The sequence below is a fragment of the Schistocerca serialis genome, chromosome 9 (assembly GCF_023864345.2).
Source record: "Schistocerca serialis cubense isolate TAMUIC-IGC-003099 chromosome 9, iqSchSeri2.2, whole genome shotgun sequence".
Lineage (NCBI taxonomy): Eukaryota > Metazoa > Arthropoda > Insecta > Orthoptera > Acrididae > Schistocerca > Schistocerca serialis.
This window is the reverse complement of record NC_064646.1, coordinates 312,680,033-312,696,299: the sequence shown is the minus strand read 5'-3', so window position 1 is coordinate 312,696,299 and position 16,267 is coordinate 312,680,033. Positions and strand designations below refer to the sequence as shown.

Sequence of the window (16,267 nt, the reverse complement as noted above, 5' to 3'; positions counted from 1 at the left end):
TTTTTTATGGAAATTACTTGTTGTACGCAGATTTTTGGTGTCGTAATAGTTATCACAATAACACTGTTAAAGGCGCTCTTGTGTTTTGAGAAGTAATTCCTTAACCATAAGCAAAGTGTTTCGTGATAGCGGAGATGATGGCGGTAACAATACAAAAGTGTGTGTCGGCCCGCGAATCGTGTAATATCTTGACCTTTCGATCTTAGGTATACACAGGGATCACAGAAAATACTCTGCTTACATTGAGAGCGCTAATTTTCAGCAACAACACTGTGGCTGTGTACACATCAAAGACCCCGCAATGGTGAAAGATCCTCATAGGATCGTGGAAGGCCCACTGCATAGTATATATATAGAGTGGAGAAGTCTGTGGCCGGTATTAGCACTGAGTGGGTTCAAAATGATTGCTCGGATGGCCTTGCATGTAGCGTACTGTTGATAAAGACGTGGGTCGGGATTCCAAGTGCGCTCAGTCCCGCGTTTTGTTGTAAGCGCTGCTCAGTGCAGTGAACCGTCGACGTGTCCGTGCATTCACCCTGTCGTCACGTGAGTGAGCGCCCCTACCCTTTTAGCGGAGAGTTCGAGCCCTTGGCGCCCTTATGGGGGCCACACCGTCGTCCGTGGCAACGACATTACGAACCCTTCAGCGGTTTTGATTTTACAGCCTCCGCCTCGATTCATTTTTAATGTCCCTTAGACAGTGATTCATTTATCTCAATATCTGTTATTTATTAGTAGCTCTCCCCGGTCCCTTTTTAATATTATTTATTCTGGTGACAGGAGTGCCTTTAATACGGAAACGAGTCCGATGTCAACATGAACAGTGAAGAGAGGATTTGCAGGTAGAGATTCTTTTAGTTGCTAACAGGGAAACTGTTCCAGTCTGGACACCTTGCGCCATTCACGTCCCATAGCGGTTCTTAATTATTAGATTTCATCACATCTTTCAGAAAGGCTTATGCAGCTATTCTCCAGCAAGCAATTATTATCATATTAGCAGTTCCCATGACATAAAATGACAGAAGGAATGGAGCTTGAGAACAGAAAGTCGAGGTTGGAGCTGACAGGGAACACCATGATCCACATTGATAGGCATTTTGGCAAACTGTCTCATTGTTTGTGTATGACTCCAACTGGGGTGTCTACATTATCAACACAGATACCTTCTTATCCATGGTTTCAGTGTTTCCAATATCAAGCTCACATTTTAATTAGAACATTTTTTCAGACTGTCCTTAGTTGAATGGTTAAATAGACCAAATATGTACTCTGAGCAGGTAGGTCCCAAACACCGAAGCTCGCTCAGTGCCCAATCTCTGACTTGTTTCCCGCGAGGCACCATGAATGTGCAGTAAAGTGAAATTGTTTTGGTGTAAAAGTGATGTAATGAGTTAGAAGCACGTTGGAAAACGCTTACATGTGAATTGGTAAGTGTGCGACTTCGAACTGTCTTTAAGTTCGTGTGGACGTAATTGTATGAACTCGAAATGGTGCTCGATATTTCATGAGCACAATCCGCGAATGTACATTAAAGTATTATCGTTGGGCTGGTTCTAATGGCAGTTAGTCTTTGATTTTTTCCATTAAACAAAGTGACGTCCCATTACTTTGACACTTTTCTTAAAGTAGCAGTGAGATTTTTCCGCATGCCCTTGCATCACTCACAGTCGATTGCATGCTCGTGTGGAACCAGGGCTGACGGAGAAGACCAGTTGCGGCATCGAGCCAACTTTACAGACACGACGTAAGCAAATCTCTAGGAGGCGAATAATAGAACTTGAATGTGTGCTGGATGCTTTCGTTACGAGCTACTCAACGTAGCCCTCCACATGCAACAATTCCCAAGTAACAACTACTCTCTTAGCATGTCCAGCGCAGTAGTGTGCCACTGTAGCAAAACAGTTTAGCTCGCCCGAATTGATTAATTAGTTAGCAGGGACTTATGCTGATTCATTTACTTAATTTTAATCTGTACAAAATATCATAGCTTTGTTGATTTGATCACCATAATTACAAAACACAGTCAAGTTAAAACAACGCACGTGGAAGAAAGTAAGTGAACTGTGAAATTTGCAAGACTGTTTACGTTGTCTTGGGACTGGGTGGATGGTGTGACATTGGCCAAAGAAAATTGGAGCCATGACTAGGCTACGACGAGCCAAATGTCCAAGTTCGACCAACTTTCGACATAGATGTTTTGAGGAAGTTCCTACTCGACGATCCGTTATTAGCTTGACCGGGAAAACTACAGATGACGCGACTACGACTGTGTTTGCAAGAGGTCTGATTTTTGCTCCTACAGCTGTTGCATCACCACTACTGGACTTTGTCAGTTCCATCGAAGAAGCTGTGAGCCGTTTTGCTACAGATGAAGCAGAGGAAGTGCCCCGGGAGTCTTGTCTTGTGTTGACAAGAGCTACACCGCCGAAGAACAGTATCTCGCCTATAGAGAGGGCAGCCCTACGGAACTTGCGAGCCGACGAGGATACAATGGTACTTAAATCTGACAAAGGTAATGCTACTGTTTCAATGCTACAGGAGGTATATATTAATAAGATCAATGTTCTAATAAGCAGATCAAATGGCTCTGAGCACTATGGGACTTAACATCTGTGGTCATCAGTCCCCTAGAACTTAGAACTACTTTAACCTAACTAACCTAAGGACATCACACACATCCATGCCCGAGGCAGGATTCGAACCTGCGACCGTAGCAGTCGCACGGTTCCGGACTGCGCGCCTAGAACCGCGAGACCACCGCGGCCGGCGAGTAAGCAGATCAACTTATCGCAGAAACGATAAGGATCCTACTACCCGAGTGGCGAGGAAAACAGCAGAACTTCTAACAGTTACTTACCATAGGAGGTAATTAATAAACTGAAACTAAATAGTTCAGTTCCACGTAGGCTGTAAGCATTGCCGAAGATCCACAAAGATAACGAGCAATTACGTCCAATTATGAGTAATAATGGAGCAGCCACCTGAGACTTAGCAAAGTAGTTGGCGTCTTTGCTCAAACCGATGGTCGGAAAGTGTCCACATCACATAAAGAGTTCTAGTGATTTCATCAGCAGACTGAAGTTATTGCAGCTTCAAAATTATGACTTGTTGGTCGGTTTTTATGTGTTTTCACTATTTTCAAATGTACCTCTTGTGGACTAACATCTCACTGGCAATAGGTTTGGAGCTGACATTACAGCGCTGTTTGAGCACACCCTCTCCTCTAGATATTTGTCTATTTAGCAACGAGTTTTATGAGCAATCAGACGTTGTCGCCATGGGGATCTTTTGTCTCCCCTGGTGGCCAATCATTTTATGGAAGATTCTGAGGAGCGAGCACTCGCCTCAGCCACTATTAAACCAATAGTATTTTGGCGGTATGTTGATAAAACTTATATAGTTTGGCCTCATGGTTTGGATCGTCTGCGAGAGTTCCTACAACATTTGAACTCCATGCACGAAAACATAAAATTTAATATGGAGTTAGGCAAGGAGGGTCGCCTACCGTTTTTAGACGTCTTAGTGCGACGTAAGAGGGATGGCACGCTTGGTCATTCAGTATATAGAAAGACCACTCACGCAGACCTTTACTTGCAAGCCGCTAGTTGCCACCATCCGGCACAAACTATGGGTGTTTTGAGGACTTTGATTCACCGAGCCCACGATATCTCTGACACCGATAGTTTGCAAACGGAATTGGAGCACCTGCAGATTGTATTTCTGAAGAATGGGTATTCGTCCTGGCAACTGGAGAGAGCGCTGCAGACCTGTAAACGACAGAGCAAAGAAGAGGAAGAGGCCTTTAAAACGACTGCCCATTTACTACATACTGGTAATATTTCAGCGCAAATAGGCAGAATACTAGGAAAATATAAAGTGAAAGCAATCTGTCTCCCTCCTGCAAAAATTTCGTCGCTGTTGGGATCTGTCAAAGACGACCGAGAGTTGCACAAGGCAGGTGTTTACAGGATTCCATGTGAATGCGGCGAATCTTACATAGGGAAAACGAAGCGTATTGTGCAGTATCGCCTTGTAGAACATCAGCGGCATACTCGCCTCCTTCAGCCTTATAAGTGAGACAAAAATTGTGGCTCATACGTCTAACTTTCGGAGTTCGACCACCAAGAGTCTGAATTGCGGATGTTAAACCTTGTTTTCGGGGAAAATGGATACAGCAAAAGAGACATCGCAAACTCTTTCAAGGGCCGCCGACGAAAGACACCTGGGGAATCAGTAGAAGAAGCCAAACGGACCGCATTCCTGCCATACCGTGGAGCAACGAACAGTAAGTTAGGACGTCTGCTGCAGAAACATGGGCCCGCCCCCAAGATATGAGGTATGTTGCACCCTGTTAAAGACGACATTGCTCTTCGAGTGTCCGGCGTGTATGGTATACCCTGTGAACATGGCAGCATGTATACCGCACAAACAATTCGCACGGTTGCGGAGCGTTGTACTGAGCACAAGCGCCATATAAAACAAAGGGAACTTGATAAGTCGGCCATAGCGAAGCAATGCCTAGAAAACGGACATATAATACAGTTCGATAATGTAAAATTGTTGGTTCAAGCATCTACATATACGGACTCCGTTACAAAGAAAGCGGCCGAGATTCGTATAAACAACAACAATTTCAACAGAGACCAGGCGTACACACTCAGCAAAGCATGGGGCGGGCGTCGGACATCGAAAGAAAGCAAAGGCAGAGGCGCTGCGCGGGAGCGGCAGTTTCAAACGTGGCGCCTGCCCCTGGCCCCACGTGACGTCACTGGTGCTGCCACGGGCAATAGCTCCGCTTACTGCCCGGGTCGACTTACGCACGCGCGCGCCACATTGGGTCTATCTCATTGGCTGCTGATGATGTCATCATGCCTATATAATAGAGAAACCGTAGCAGCCCGGCAGTCTGTAAACTCCTAACGACGATGGCGGAGATGGTCATCGAAAGCTCGAGGATTTTATTCGAATTGACGCGGCTTGAAAAAAGAGAACCTTTTATTCATATATGCCGTCGCGAAAGACTCCGAGGACACTATGAGACTTAGCATCTGAGGTCGTCAGTTCCCTAGACTTAAACCTACATAAACCTAACTAACCTAAGGACATCACACGCGTCCATGCCCGAGGCAGGATTGGAACCTGCGTCCGTAGCAGCAGCGCGGTTCCGGATTGAAGCGCTTAGAACCACTCGGCCACAGCAACTGACTACAGATCTTTCTACTGGTCCAGATCGTAGGACACAGCGGATTATGAGTCAGTTGATCTAGATGCAATGCATCTGGAGTGGAATCCAAAGGAAGAGAAGAGTATCTGCCTATCGTGATTTCGCGAATAATATGATCCTGTACGCTTGATGCATTGGGATGGATAAATTCGTCCCAAGTTAATTTTGACAAACATGCCGTATGTCCCTTTTATTTATTTGCATAAGTATGTGCATACTTGGACAAGAAAAATGTGGAGTTTGACAATAAATTCTAATAAATCTCAATAAATTTCATTGTGAGGTAACCAACAATATCATCACTACCCAGAAACGCAAGACGTTCTGCTAAAAATGTGGTGATTACAATGACTGGTTCTAAGAGTTTCTGCCAATACTTTTCTTCGGTCTTAGTTTCACTCACAAGTGGAGAAATCACGCGCACATAATTGATTTTTCGAACTAACAGCGAAATTATCGCTAGCCTGTATGAGATGCTTTCCTCATGCCTCTGTAACAATATATTCACGTTCTTCCTGTCATCTAATCAATCTTTTTTGAACTGTGGCGAACTGTCTGAATCTGTAACTTTGCCAACATACTGAAGAACACAGTTCATATCTCACGTGACTTTTATTTTTCAGTTCACATCTGTACAATAATTCCTTCAACTGCTTGTCTGTTACTTGTTTGCAGTTTCCTCCCGACCCTTACCAGTATATTTTTTCCGGCAATAGAAATACCCCTATAGTACGAAAATGAGTCCGATGTCGCCACGGACAGATTTGCCGGGTAGATATTCTTTTACCTGCTCAAACGGAACTAGCAGTATTCAGAATAGCTGATTCATTGATTTAATTTTCAGAACAATATTTTCCCACCAGAATGTGTATAATTATTTTTTTCTATTTTTCACACTACCGGTTTTGGGCACTGCCCATTCTCAAATGTGTCTAGAAACACAGTAACACACAGTAGCAAGAACCAACTAAACATAAATGTAACTACAGTGGACGTACCGTTACACAAACATAATATTTTTATGTTGTAACATGTATGGCTAAATCGTAGTCATTAATTTAAAAATCGCAATATTATACTGAATATATACGATGTAAATAGTTTTTGTTCAGTACATGAAATGTGTCTCGACATATGCACTGAAGATTCTGTAACGGTGCTTAAGTGGGACTCTAATTTATTTACATAATACTTTTTTCACACAACTCTTACTAAGAGCCAGAGATGTTCTTGAAATCGGATCGACAGTTGTACTGTTATTCTCTAACTGACAGCTCAGAGTTCACCACGCAAAATTGCTCATGAGAAAGTTCGTGGATGACGATATACAATGCGTTTAGTAGGAAATATTGCAAGGTTTGTTTCCTTTCTGCACCTGTATGGATGTTACATTTAAATAACGTGGTAATACTTTTTTCTCATCAGCAATTTCATGTCATGAGTCTTTATATTTTAGGTGAGGACGTATGACAACTGCGATTCGCACAGTTACACCTGGCACGCGATTATTAATGACGACGATGTAGACACAAATGTTACTAGAAGTAAATTCAATGTTTGTGTAATGGTACGTACATCTAATATAGTTACATGAATAGTGTTTACCTGTTAGTTTGTTACGGTCTGGTGCTATGTTTTCATACACCTTCGAGAATGGGCAAATGCCCGAAGCCGATAACGCGGAAAATAAAGAATTTTATACGCGGCCTGACAGAAGAAAAATGATATCCTTGAAGTTTACTGAGGCTGTGGGACTCACGAAGGATAAAACGATGGAAACATAATTCACACTATTTTATTTTATTAAAAATGAAACTCTTCCAGCTGTACTTAAGATTTTATATTTACTTGGCTACTAGTTTCGACGTTGCACCAACGCCGTCGCCAGGTCCGAAATCGATTGTGTGTGGCTCAGTACTATTAAGTCCGCGGTGAGACCAACACGTGCTCCACATAGATCGATGTGGGGCACGTGTTGGTCTCACCGCGGACATGTAGTACTGAGCCACACACAATTGATTTCATCAAAGTGTACGGGCCTGAAGATGGCGTTGATGCAACGTCGAAACTAGTAGCCAATTAAATATAAAATCCAAAGTACAGCTGGAGGGGTTTCATTTTTTAATTAAAAAAAATTATATCAGCTGTGTCCCACCGTCATCCAATTTAACTATGGGCGTACGAAGATTAATTCACATCTATTCAGAATACACAGCTGATGAAGAGAATTTGATTCTCATTGCCGGGAGCTCGCGTACGAGTTGTAGGAACGCAGAGCAGAATGGAGGTGTTGAGGGAGTGCGCGTCCAGCGGCAGCGCCCTCAGAGCAGCGGGCAGGAGCGCACGTCCCTCTGCGGTTGGGAGTCGCGGCGGGCGTCCAGGGCGGCCGCGTCGGCGCAGCGTCACAACAGGTGGCAGGTGGCGCGGTCGTCCGGCGTCTCCAGGAAGCCGCGCTCGGGCCGCTCGTCGTCGGCGTCGCCGTCCTCCGGCGAGGAGGCGGCCAGCAGCCCGTAGGAGGCGGGGATGGGCGGCGAGGCGGCGCCGGCCGCGCCCAGCAGCCGGTCCACCTGGCGCATCAGCCGCTGGAACACGGCCAGCACCTGCCCCCGCTGCCGCGCGCTGCACTCGGCGTAGCCGCAGCCCCACGAGGCGCGAACCTCGGACCACAAGTCGGGACGCGCCAGGTCTCTGCCCGGGACCCGCTCTGTAAGATTCACCGCACCACTAGTGCTCTAAACACCGGCTGGTTCTTACGTTTCTCGAATTACAGAAAATGCAGAATAACGAATGAAAAACACACGACACATCAAACATTGCACTAGAATTTATTACATTAGTTTGGTTTTGTCATCTTTGAAAAATTATTGTAATTTACCATGTAGTTCATGACTTAATGCGCCATATACTACCACTGACCTATACTTGAGTATTGCTCATCAGTGTGGGATCCGTACCAGGTCGGGTTGACGGAAGAGATCGAGAAGATCCAAAGATGAGCGGCGCGTTTTGTCACAGGGTTATTTGATAACCGTGAAAGCGTTACGGAGATGTTTAGCAAACTCAAGTGGCAGACTCTGCAAGAGAGGCGCTCTGCACCGCGGTGTAGCTTGCTGTCCAGGTTTCGAGAGGGTGCGTTTCTGGATGAGGTATCGAATATATTGCTTCCCCCTACTTATACCTCCAGAGGAGATCACGAATGTAAAATTAGAGAGATTCGAGCGCGCACGGAAGCTTTCCGGCAGTCGTTCTTAAACGGGAACCATAAGCGACTGGAACAGGAAAGGGAGGTAATGACAGTAGCACGTAAAGTGCCCTACGCCACACAACGTTGAGTGGCTTGCGGAGTATAAATGTAGATGCAGAAATACACTCTAAGAGAAAAAAAAGAGACGCAGCACAAAGAAATTGTCCGAATGGGACGGAAACCGGTCGATGTGATGTACATGTACAGACAAATGAATCATTACAATTTCAGAAAAACTGGATAATTTATTCAAGAGAAAGAAATTCACAAACTGAGCTAGTCAATAACGCATTAGTCCACCTCTGGCCCTTATGCAAGCAGTTATCGGGCGTCTCGGCAGAGTTGCTGAAAGTCTTACTCTGAGATTCCGTCCAAGTGGCAAGTTAGCTCGTCAGTATGTCGAGTCTATTGAAGGGCTCTGCCTATAATGCTGCAAACGTTCTGATTGGAGACAGATCCAGCGATCTTGTTCCCAAGGTAGGATTTGGAAGAAGGAAGACAAGGTGTAGAAACTCTCGCCGTGTGCGGATGAGCGTTATTTTGCTGAAATGCAAACTCAAGAAGGCTTGCCATGAAGGATAACAAAATGTGACTTAGGATATCGTCGACGTACCGCTGTAAGTGTACAATGAATGGCACCCAAAGGGGTCCTGTTGCGAAATAAAATGGCAGCCCAGACCATCAGTCCTGCTTGTGAGGCCGTCTGCAGGGTGACAGTCAGGTTGGTGTCCTACCATTGTATATGGCATCTCCAGACACGTCTTCAGCCTGGAACCGAAGTTACTGGAATATAATTTTATCCAATTATGAGTCCAGTTTAAACCTATGAGATCGTCTCGCTACAATTGCCTACAGTAACTTTTACTGCGTCTTAGCTGCAACGCAAGTATTTTATCCCAATGGAAACGTGAGGTAGACATTTGTGAGTGTTCAACCATTTTATCACGCGCAACTGCTCCCAACCCTTGGCCATCACTATGAAAATATCAGCAATTCAATGCAGCAGTGTGCAGCAGCTCGTGACGATCAGAATAAACGGATGTGGCTGGTTCGCCGGATTCCGCTCAATGATTGAATACTGTTGTAGCTATTTGGCGTGGTAGTTACTGAATGATCACTTTATTACAATAGAGAATATTTTGTAATTAGTTGTTTTAATCCACAAAACGGAACCAAGTGTATGAAGTATGTTTTGAAAACGGGTACATAATTCTGTATAAATATTGTTCCTAAAATCATGAAAAAATCACCTGAGAGCTGTACCATACGAATAAATATTTTCCTTCCTGCAGAAGAAATTTAGGTCTGAAAAGATTTGCATGGGTTAACACCTGTGCGCCATACGCCAGTCACCGTGCGACGGTGCTTAACCCACTTGCATGCCTCTTCTTCCATATGTGCGCGTGAGTGATGCCATTCACTCCTTCGTCGGCGCTGGGCGCCTCTACTTCCGTGTGGGGGCAAGCTACAGCCGGAAGTGCACTAGCGACAAGGTACACATGTGTAAACGCTCCTTTAGAAGCCAGCCTCGACAACCAGCGGCACGACAACCACGAGTGATGCACTGGGACGCAATTTCTATCATAGGAGAAGCCCTTCGGGTGTCAATTGCGGCACTCTTGCAGAACAGCAGCTCGTATCTACATCTACATCCATACTCCGCAAGCCACCTGACGGTGTGTGGCGGAGGGTAACTTGAGTACCTCTATCTGTTCTCCCTTCTATTCCAGTCTCGTATTGTTCATGGAAAGAAGGATTGTCGGTATGTCTCTGTGTCGGCTCTAATCTCTCAGATTTTATGCTCATGGTTTCTTCACGAGATATACGTAGGAGGGAGCAATATACTGCTTGACTCTTCGGTGAAGGTATGTTCTCGAAACTTCAACAAAAGCCCATACCGAGCTACTGAGCGTCCCTCCTGCAGAGTCTTTCACTGGAGTTTATCTATCATCTCCGTAACGCTTTCGCGATTACTAAATGATCCTGTAACGAAGCGCGCTGCTCTCCGTTGGATCTTCTCTATCTCTTCTATCAACCCTATCTGTTACGGATCCCACACTGCAGAGCAGTATTCAAGCAGTGGGCGAACAAGCGTACTGTAACCTACTTCCTTTGTTTTCGGATTGCATTTCCTTAGGATACTTCCAATTTAAATCACTCCTAATGTGTACTCCCAGATAATTTATGGAATTAACTGCTTCCAGTTGCTGACTTGCTATATTGTAGCTAAATGATATGGGATCTTTCTTTCTATGTATTCGCAGCACATTACACTTGTCTACATTGAGATTAAATTGCCATTCCCTGCACCATGCGTCGATTCGCTGCAGATCCTCCTGCATTTCAGTACAATTTTCCATTGTTACAAGCTCTCGATATACCACAGCATCATCCGCAAAAAGCCTCAGCGAACCTCCGATGTCATCCACAAGGTCATTTATGTATATTGTGAATAGCAACGGTCCTACGACAGTCCCCTGCGGGACACTTGAAATCACTCTTACTTCGGATGACTTCTCTCCATTATCGTAGATGATATTTTAGGTCTCGTTTCGCTGCCCTTCATGACAAGACATCCTGAGCTGAGATTTCAGCAAAATAATGCTCACTCGCAAACGGCGAGAGTTGCTACTCTTTCTCTTCGTGCATGCCAGCCCTTCCAAAGCCAAAGAGTTTCCCGGATCTCTCCCCAATGGAGAAAGTTTGAAGCATTATGGGCGGGACCCTCCAATTACCTCGGGGTATTGACGACCTAATGTTTCAATTGGACGCTCCCACGATATCATTCAGGACGTCATCCAGCAATCAATGATTGCCAAGCCTAATAACTGCTTCAATAAGGGCCATAGGTGGACGGATGCATTATTGGCGTGTTCAATTTACGAAGCTCTTTCTCTTGAACAAATGATCGAAATTTTTTGAAACTGTAAACATTCATTTGTCTCTACTCGTAACTCAGATCTAATTCACGATCCCTTCGGACATTTCTTTTGACGTTCGTATTTTTATTTCGGCCAAAATTAAGGTGTACGCCGAACTTGGTCAGAAATGAACCTGCAGAAGTGCCCGCTGCAGATGGCTAAGTCTTTAGAAAACATAACATTTTTGGAGTGGGTCGAACAAAGCATGTGTCATTCATGTTAATGACGTTTACAGACAGCAGGCTGACGCAGCCGATCTATTCCCTAAGTGGAAACGTCGTTTTATATTTCAATTTTTACAGTTATTGCACTGCAAACAGCCCGAAAAAACGCTCAATACATTGTAATTATTAATAAAGGCAGGAAAATAAAGACAAAGGCAAATGTGGGATTGGTAATAAATTTTCAGAGAGGAATTATAAGGCATACAGGAGAACTTCGCACACAAAAAGACACATTTTATTATTTTGCAGTTGTCGATCTACATGGACTGAGGTGAGTTCATTGTAAAAACAGGAGGAGCCGTAATTTTCTCGGTATCTTACACATGTCAAGAATGCCAGACTTTTACACTTACATGATTGTTTCAAAGCTGATACAGAAAAGCAATATTCTCACTGTGTTCTTGAGAGATTCACGTTACTCGGTCGACAGCACGCAAGCGAGTGAGCTGTGTAGTTGTCTGTAGCTAGCGTCATCTCCAACGGCCGATGGGTCGATTTTACCTGCACCACGAACCTACTGTGCAGCTGCCGAGGGTTGCTCGAAGGTTAGAATGAAACTGACGAAATATAAAGTCCCGTAAGCATTAGTCACAATAACGTCGGGGCGCTGTAACCACAATCCTTCCTTGAAAATTTATTTCGAATTACTAATAAATACAATATTGAGCATTGTTACCAACTTAAAAACTGAACAAATTCTTCCACGTAGGGACCAGATCCCACGACCTTCGGATAACCCTCGTGTACCCTTCCAGCTCCACCAACCGCTGCCAGGAAGCCACGTTAACATAAACCGTGTGGGCCTCTCCCTATCCGCCGCAAAAATGCTTTTCCTTCTGAACGCTTTGCCGTCTGGCGCACTGATTTACTTCACTTTCATTTCTGGCAAGTGCGGCATGTACTACAAACATGGACGAAATTGATGACGACGACGGCGCGTTTCTCTTGTCGGCTAAATTGTTTTTACTTCTTATAACATGGAAATAATTGTTCTCATTTTTTCCTTATACCGAATGTTATTATTAGTCATCTTTGAAAGTCAGGCAGTTGAGCGCCCCGCAACTCCAACATCACCATCATCATCTTCTTTGAAAGCCAAATGACAAATCATTTGGTGGCACCTATATTAAAATATTTGATCTCACAAACTTTAGAGCCACAATTTTTTTATGGTTTTTATTGATGACTGCGTACTGCGGAAAACTAGTTAGTTAAATAATACATTTTGTGGAATAGTACCGAAGTGTTTCTCGCTTAATATGTAAACGTCATGTGGCACTGGTGGCCGGGATATCTCAAAGGATGGTTCAATCGCCTGTGGGAAAGCGGCGGTCTTCCTCCATGCATTGACCCCTTTCAAAAAATGGTTCAAATGGCTCTGAGCACTATGGGACACAACTGCTGAGGTCATTAGTCCCCTAGAACTTAGAGATAGTTAAACCTAACTAACCTAAGGACATCACAAACATCCATGCCCGAGGCAGGATTCGAACCTGCGACCGTAGCGGTCTTGCGGTGCCAGACTGCAGCGCCTTTAACCGCACGGCCACTTCGGCCGGCTGACCCCTTTCGTTGTGGGTACGTGACAGGTGTATCGTATATGTATTTGTAAAATAAAAGTGAGTGCAATGGAGGCGTGTAAAAAGTACTGCCATGTGTGTGTTGTATGACGATGATGGCAGAAGAGAGAGAGAGAGAGAGAGAGAGAGAGAGACCCGGTACGGTTACATAGCCTGTCGTCTCGGACAGCACGAAGTGGGCCGGCAACTCCAACGTCCCCATGCCACGATTGAACCGCGACGGGGTGTCACAGTACTCTCTCTTCATGAGATACTGCGGACAGGTTTGTAATTCAACCAGGGCAGAGACTGGTGATTAGGAACTAAACGCCAACACATATCTTCCTCGTGCCGGCCAAATACTGTCACTGATTCATGATGAAGTCATTTCGGGTTATTAGCCGAGTGAAGGCTGATGCCGCAGAACAACGCCTTGACGCAGCTGATAACCCGAGAACACTTCATTATCGTGATTCATTGAGAAATTCTAAATTTGCACTGGCAGTGATTATTTCATCCACCATCAGTATTCGAACCTGCGTACATCCGAGACTAGCGCCACCGCACAAGCGAGCGTTTGCTTCCTCGGCTATGAAGGTGGGGTTGTTTCTAATTGATAATGTATAAAATATTCTACCCTGAACCAACGGAAGGGTAAGTAATATCTTTTAGGTTGATAACCCCCGTCATACTCTATCAGTTTCTTCTGTAAAAGTCAACGTTTCGATCCCTTTGCTGGAATCTTCTTCAGATCCTGTCTGCTGTCTCTGTTTGGCTTAACACTGTAGTAGACCGTTGTTGCTTCCACATTTTTAGTTCGTTCAGTGCTGGCTGGCATTCCTCCTATGACATTCCTCCTATAATTCTTTCAAACAGCACTTCGAAAAATGTGTCGATGTATTTGTGAAGATAGACTACAGAACTGTCTACTGCCACTTGATGGTTTTGCCGCTTCCAATAGGTGACGCGTTGAAGCAGCGCTTGTTCAGGCTTGCGAGTGCACTGGAGGACATAGGTAAAACAACACGAAGTAGACAAGTAAGGACTACAGTGAACAGCACAGTTTAAATGGAGGGAAAGGATGACTACTTCAGACACCCACAAGACGTTAGCAGCCATATGTGGCGAAACAGCGCGAAGTCGTATATCCCTGTTTCGTTGAGCATCAGAATTCAGATACGCAGGGACTATACCGAAAAGCGCAAGAACACTGGGCGCGCAGCAGCTGCACGCAAACTAAACAATGCCCAGCGTGTCAGTGATGTCGCTATGAGACGCCGGCGAACCACGTTTGATCAACTAAAGAAGGCAACCGGTCTACTACGGTGGACCCTCCACACCATCATCTACGAAGATGAAGGTGTATGAACAATGGGTGCCCCATTCCTTCACCGTACAGCAGAAACAGAAGCGTGTGGAGATATGCCAAGAGATTTGCCAACAGTTGATGCAACAGTACAGTGCCGATCCAGCGGAGTTCTTTCAGCGTCTGGTCACCGTCAAAGAGTTATGGTTCTTCCTAGAGACTCCAAAAAAGAAAAACCAGTCTATGGAATGGAAGCATACTGGGGGCTCTCGTCCCAAGAAATCACGGTCGGGAATTTTCGTGCAGAAACAATTGGCGACTGTGTTCTGGGATTACGAAGGGGTACTGCTGGTGTACTGGCTCCCTGCCAGTACGACTCTCAGCAGTGATCGGTACAGCACTGCATTACACCAACTCCGCCCACTCACTCAACTACGCCGCCACGAAGATAGGGCACTGGCGTTCTGCTCCAAACCGACAACGTCCGGTCATGCCAGACGCCAGACGTGTATGACTAGGGTTGACTGTGCTGCCACATTCTCCACACCCGCCGGATTTATATCCTAGCGACTATGCCCTATTCGACTGAATGAAACAGGTCATTCGGGTAAGTAGTTCACCACCAATAACAAATTCATGTAGTTGTCTACCAGTGACATCGAAAAAGCACGAAAGAATGGCACACAAATACGGAAATTGCCAGAACGATGGTAAAAGTCCATAGACGTTGGCGGGGAATACGTGTAATATAATCTGTATTCGTTTGTTCAATAAATGGTTCCTGCGTACACAACAATTAGTAGTTTTCAATCATTTTTTGTGAATGGCTCAGGTACAAAAAGAAATTTTCTTTCACTTGTTCTAAAAACGAGAATCGTTTGAATAAAGTTCTTCAAGCTACTGACTCTCTTTAATTCAACAACTCACTTCACCGAACGACGCATGAGACAGTTCCCTTTTGTATATCAACGTGACGATGATCTTAGAACGTGTTCAGTCAGCCAGAGATATCAGAAGAGTCGCGAAGAAAATCCCAGCTAACGAATCCAAATGTGAGTTCTCAAAGATGGAATCTCAAGAGGGATATGATGCGACCTGACAACTTAGATTATTTTATCCTTTTTTGCAATTCGGATAAAAGATTGTAAAACATGTCTGAAATACTGTTCCGCGGACTAAGTAAACTGAAAAACCAAATGTGAAGATCATCATAGAATTTTCAATACCCATTCTATTAATCCAACATCTTTACATTTCAAAATATACGTCCAATACTAAAGAATTGGTTGGACGAGGTTTTTAGTGTGCGACCTGTGTTGTATTGCGCTAACAGTTTAGGCAGCCACCATTCCAAGTTGATCTGTTCAAAAATGGCTCTGAGCACTATGGGACTTAACATCTCAGGTCATCAGTCCCCTAGAACTTAGAACTACTTAAACCTAACTAAACCTAACGTAACGTGTATCCACAGGACATGTGGCCCCCCATTTGGATCTCCGGGAGGGGACTGCCAAGGGGGAGGTTACCATGAGAAAAAGATTGAATAATCAACGAAAGGATAACGGTCTACGAGTCGGGGCGTGGAATGTCAGAAGCTTGAACGTGATAGGGAAACTCGAAAATCTGAAAAGGGAAATGCAAAGGCTCAATATAGATATAGTAGGGGTCAGTGAAGTGAAGTGGAAGGAAGACAAGCATTTCTGGTCAGATGAGTATCGGGTAATATCAACAGCAGCAGAAAATGGTATAACAGGTGTAGGATTCGTTATGAATAGGAAGGTAGGGCAGA

General features: G+C 44.7%; 1 protein-coding gene across 1 annotated transcript in view; it reads right to left on the bottom strand.

Annotated features, from left to right (window-relative positions):
• Positions 1-7,626: 7,626 nt before the first annotated feature.
• The window catches only part of LOC126419585 (ras-like protein family member 10B), a 99,035-nt gene continuing 90,394 nt past the window's right edge, over positions 7,627-16,267 (bottom strand). The window contains exon 6 of the mRNA XM_050086772.1: positions 7,627-7,928. Within this exon, the coding sequence (XP_049942729.1) occupies positions 7,627-7,928 (302 nt within the window). The remainder of the gene's footprint in view (positions 7,929-16,267) is intronic.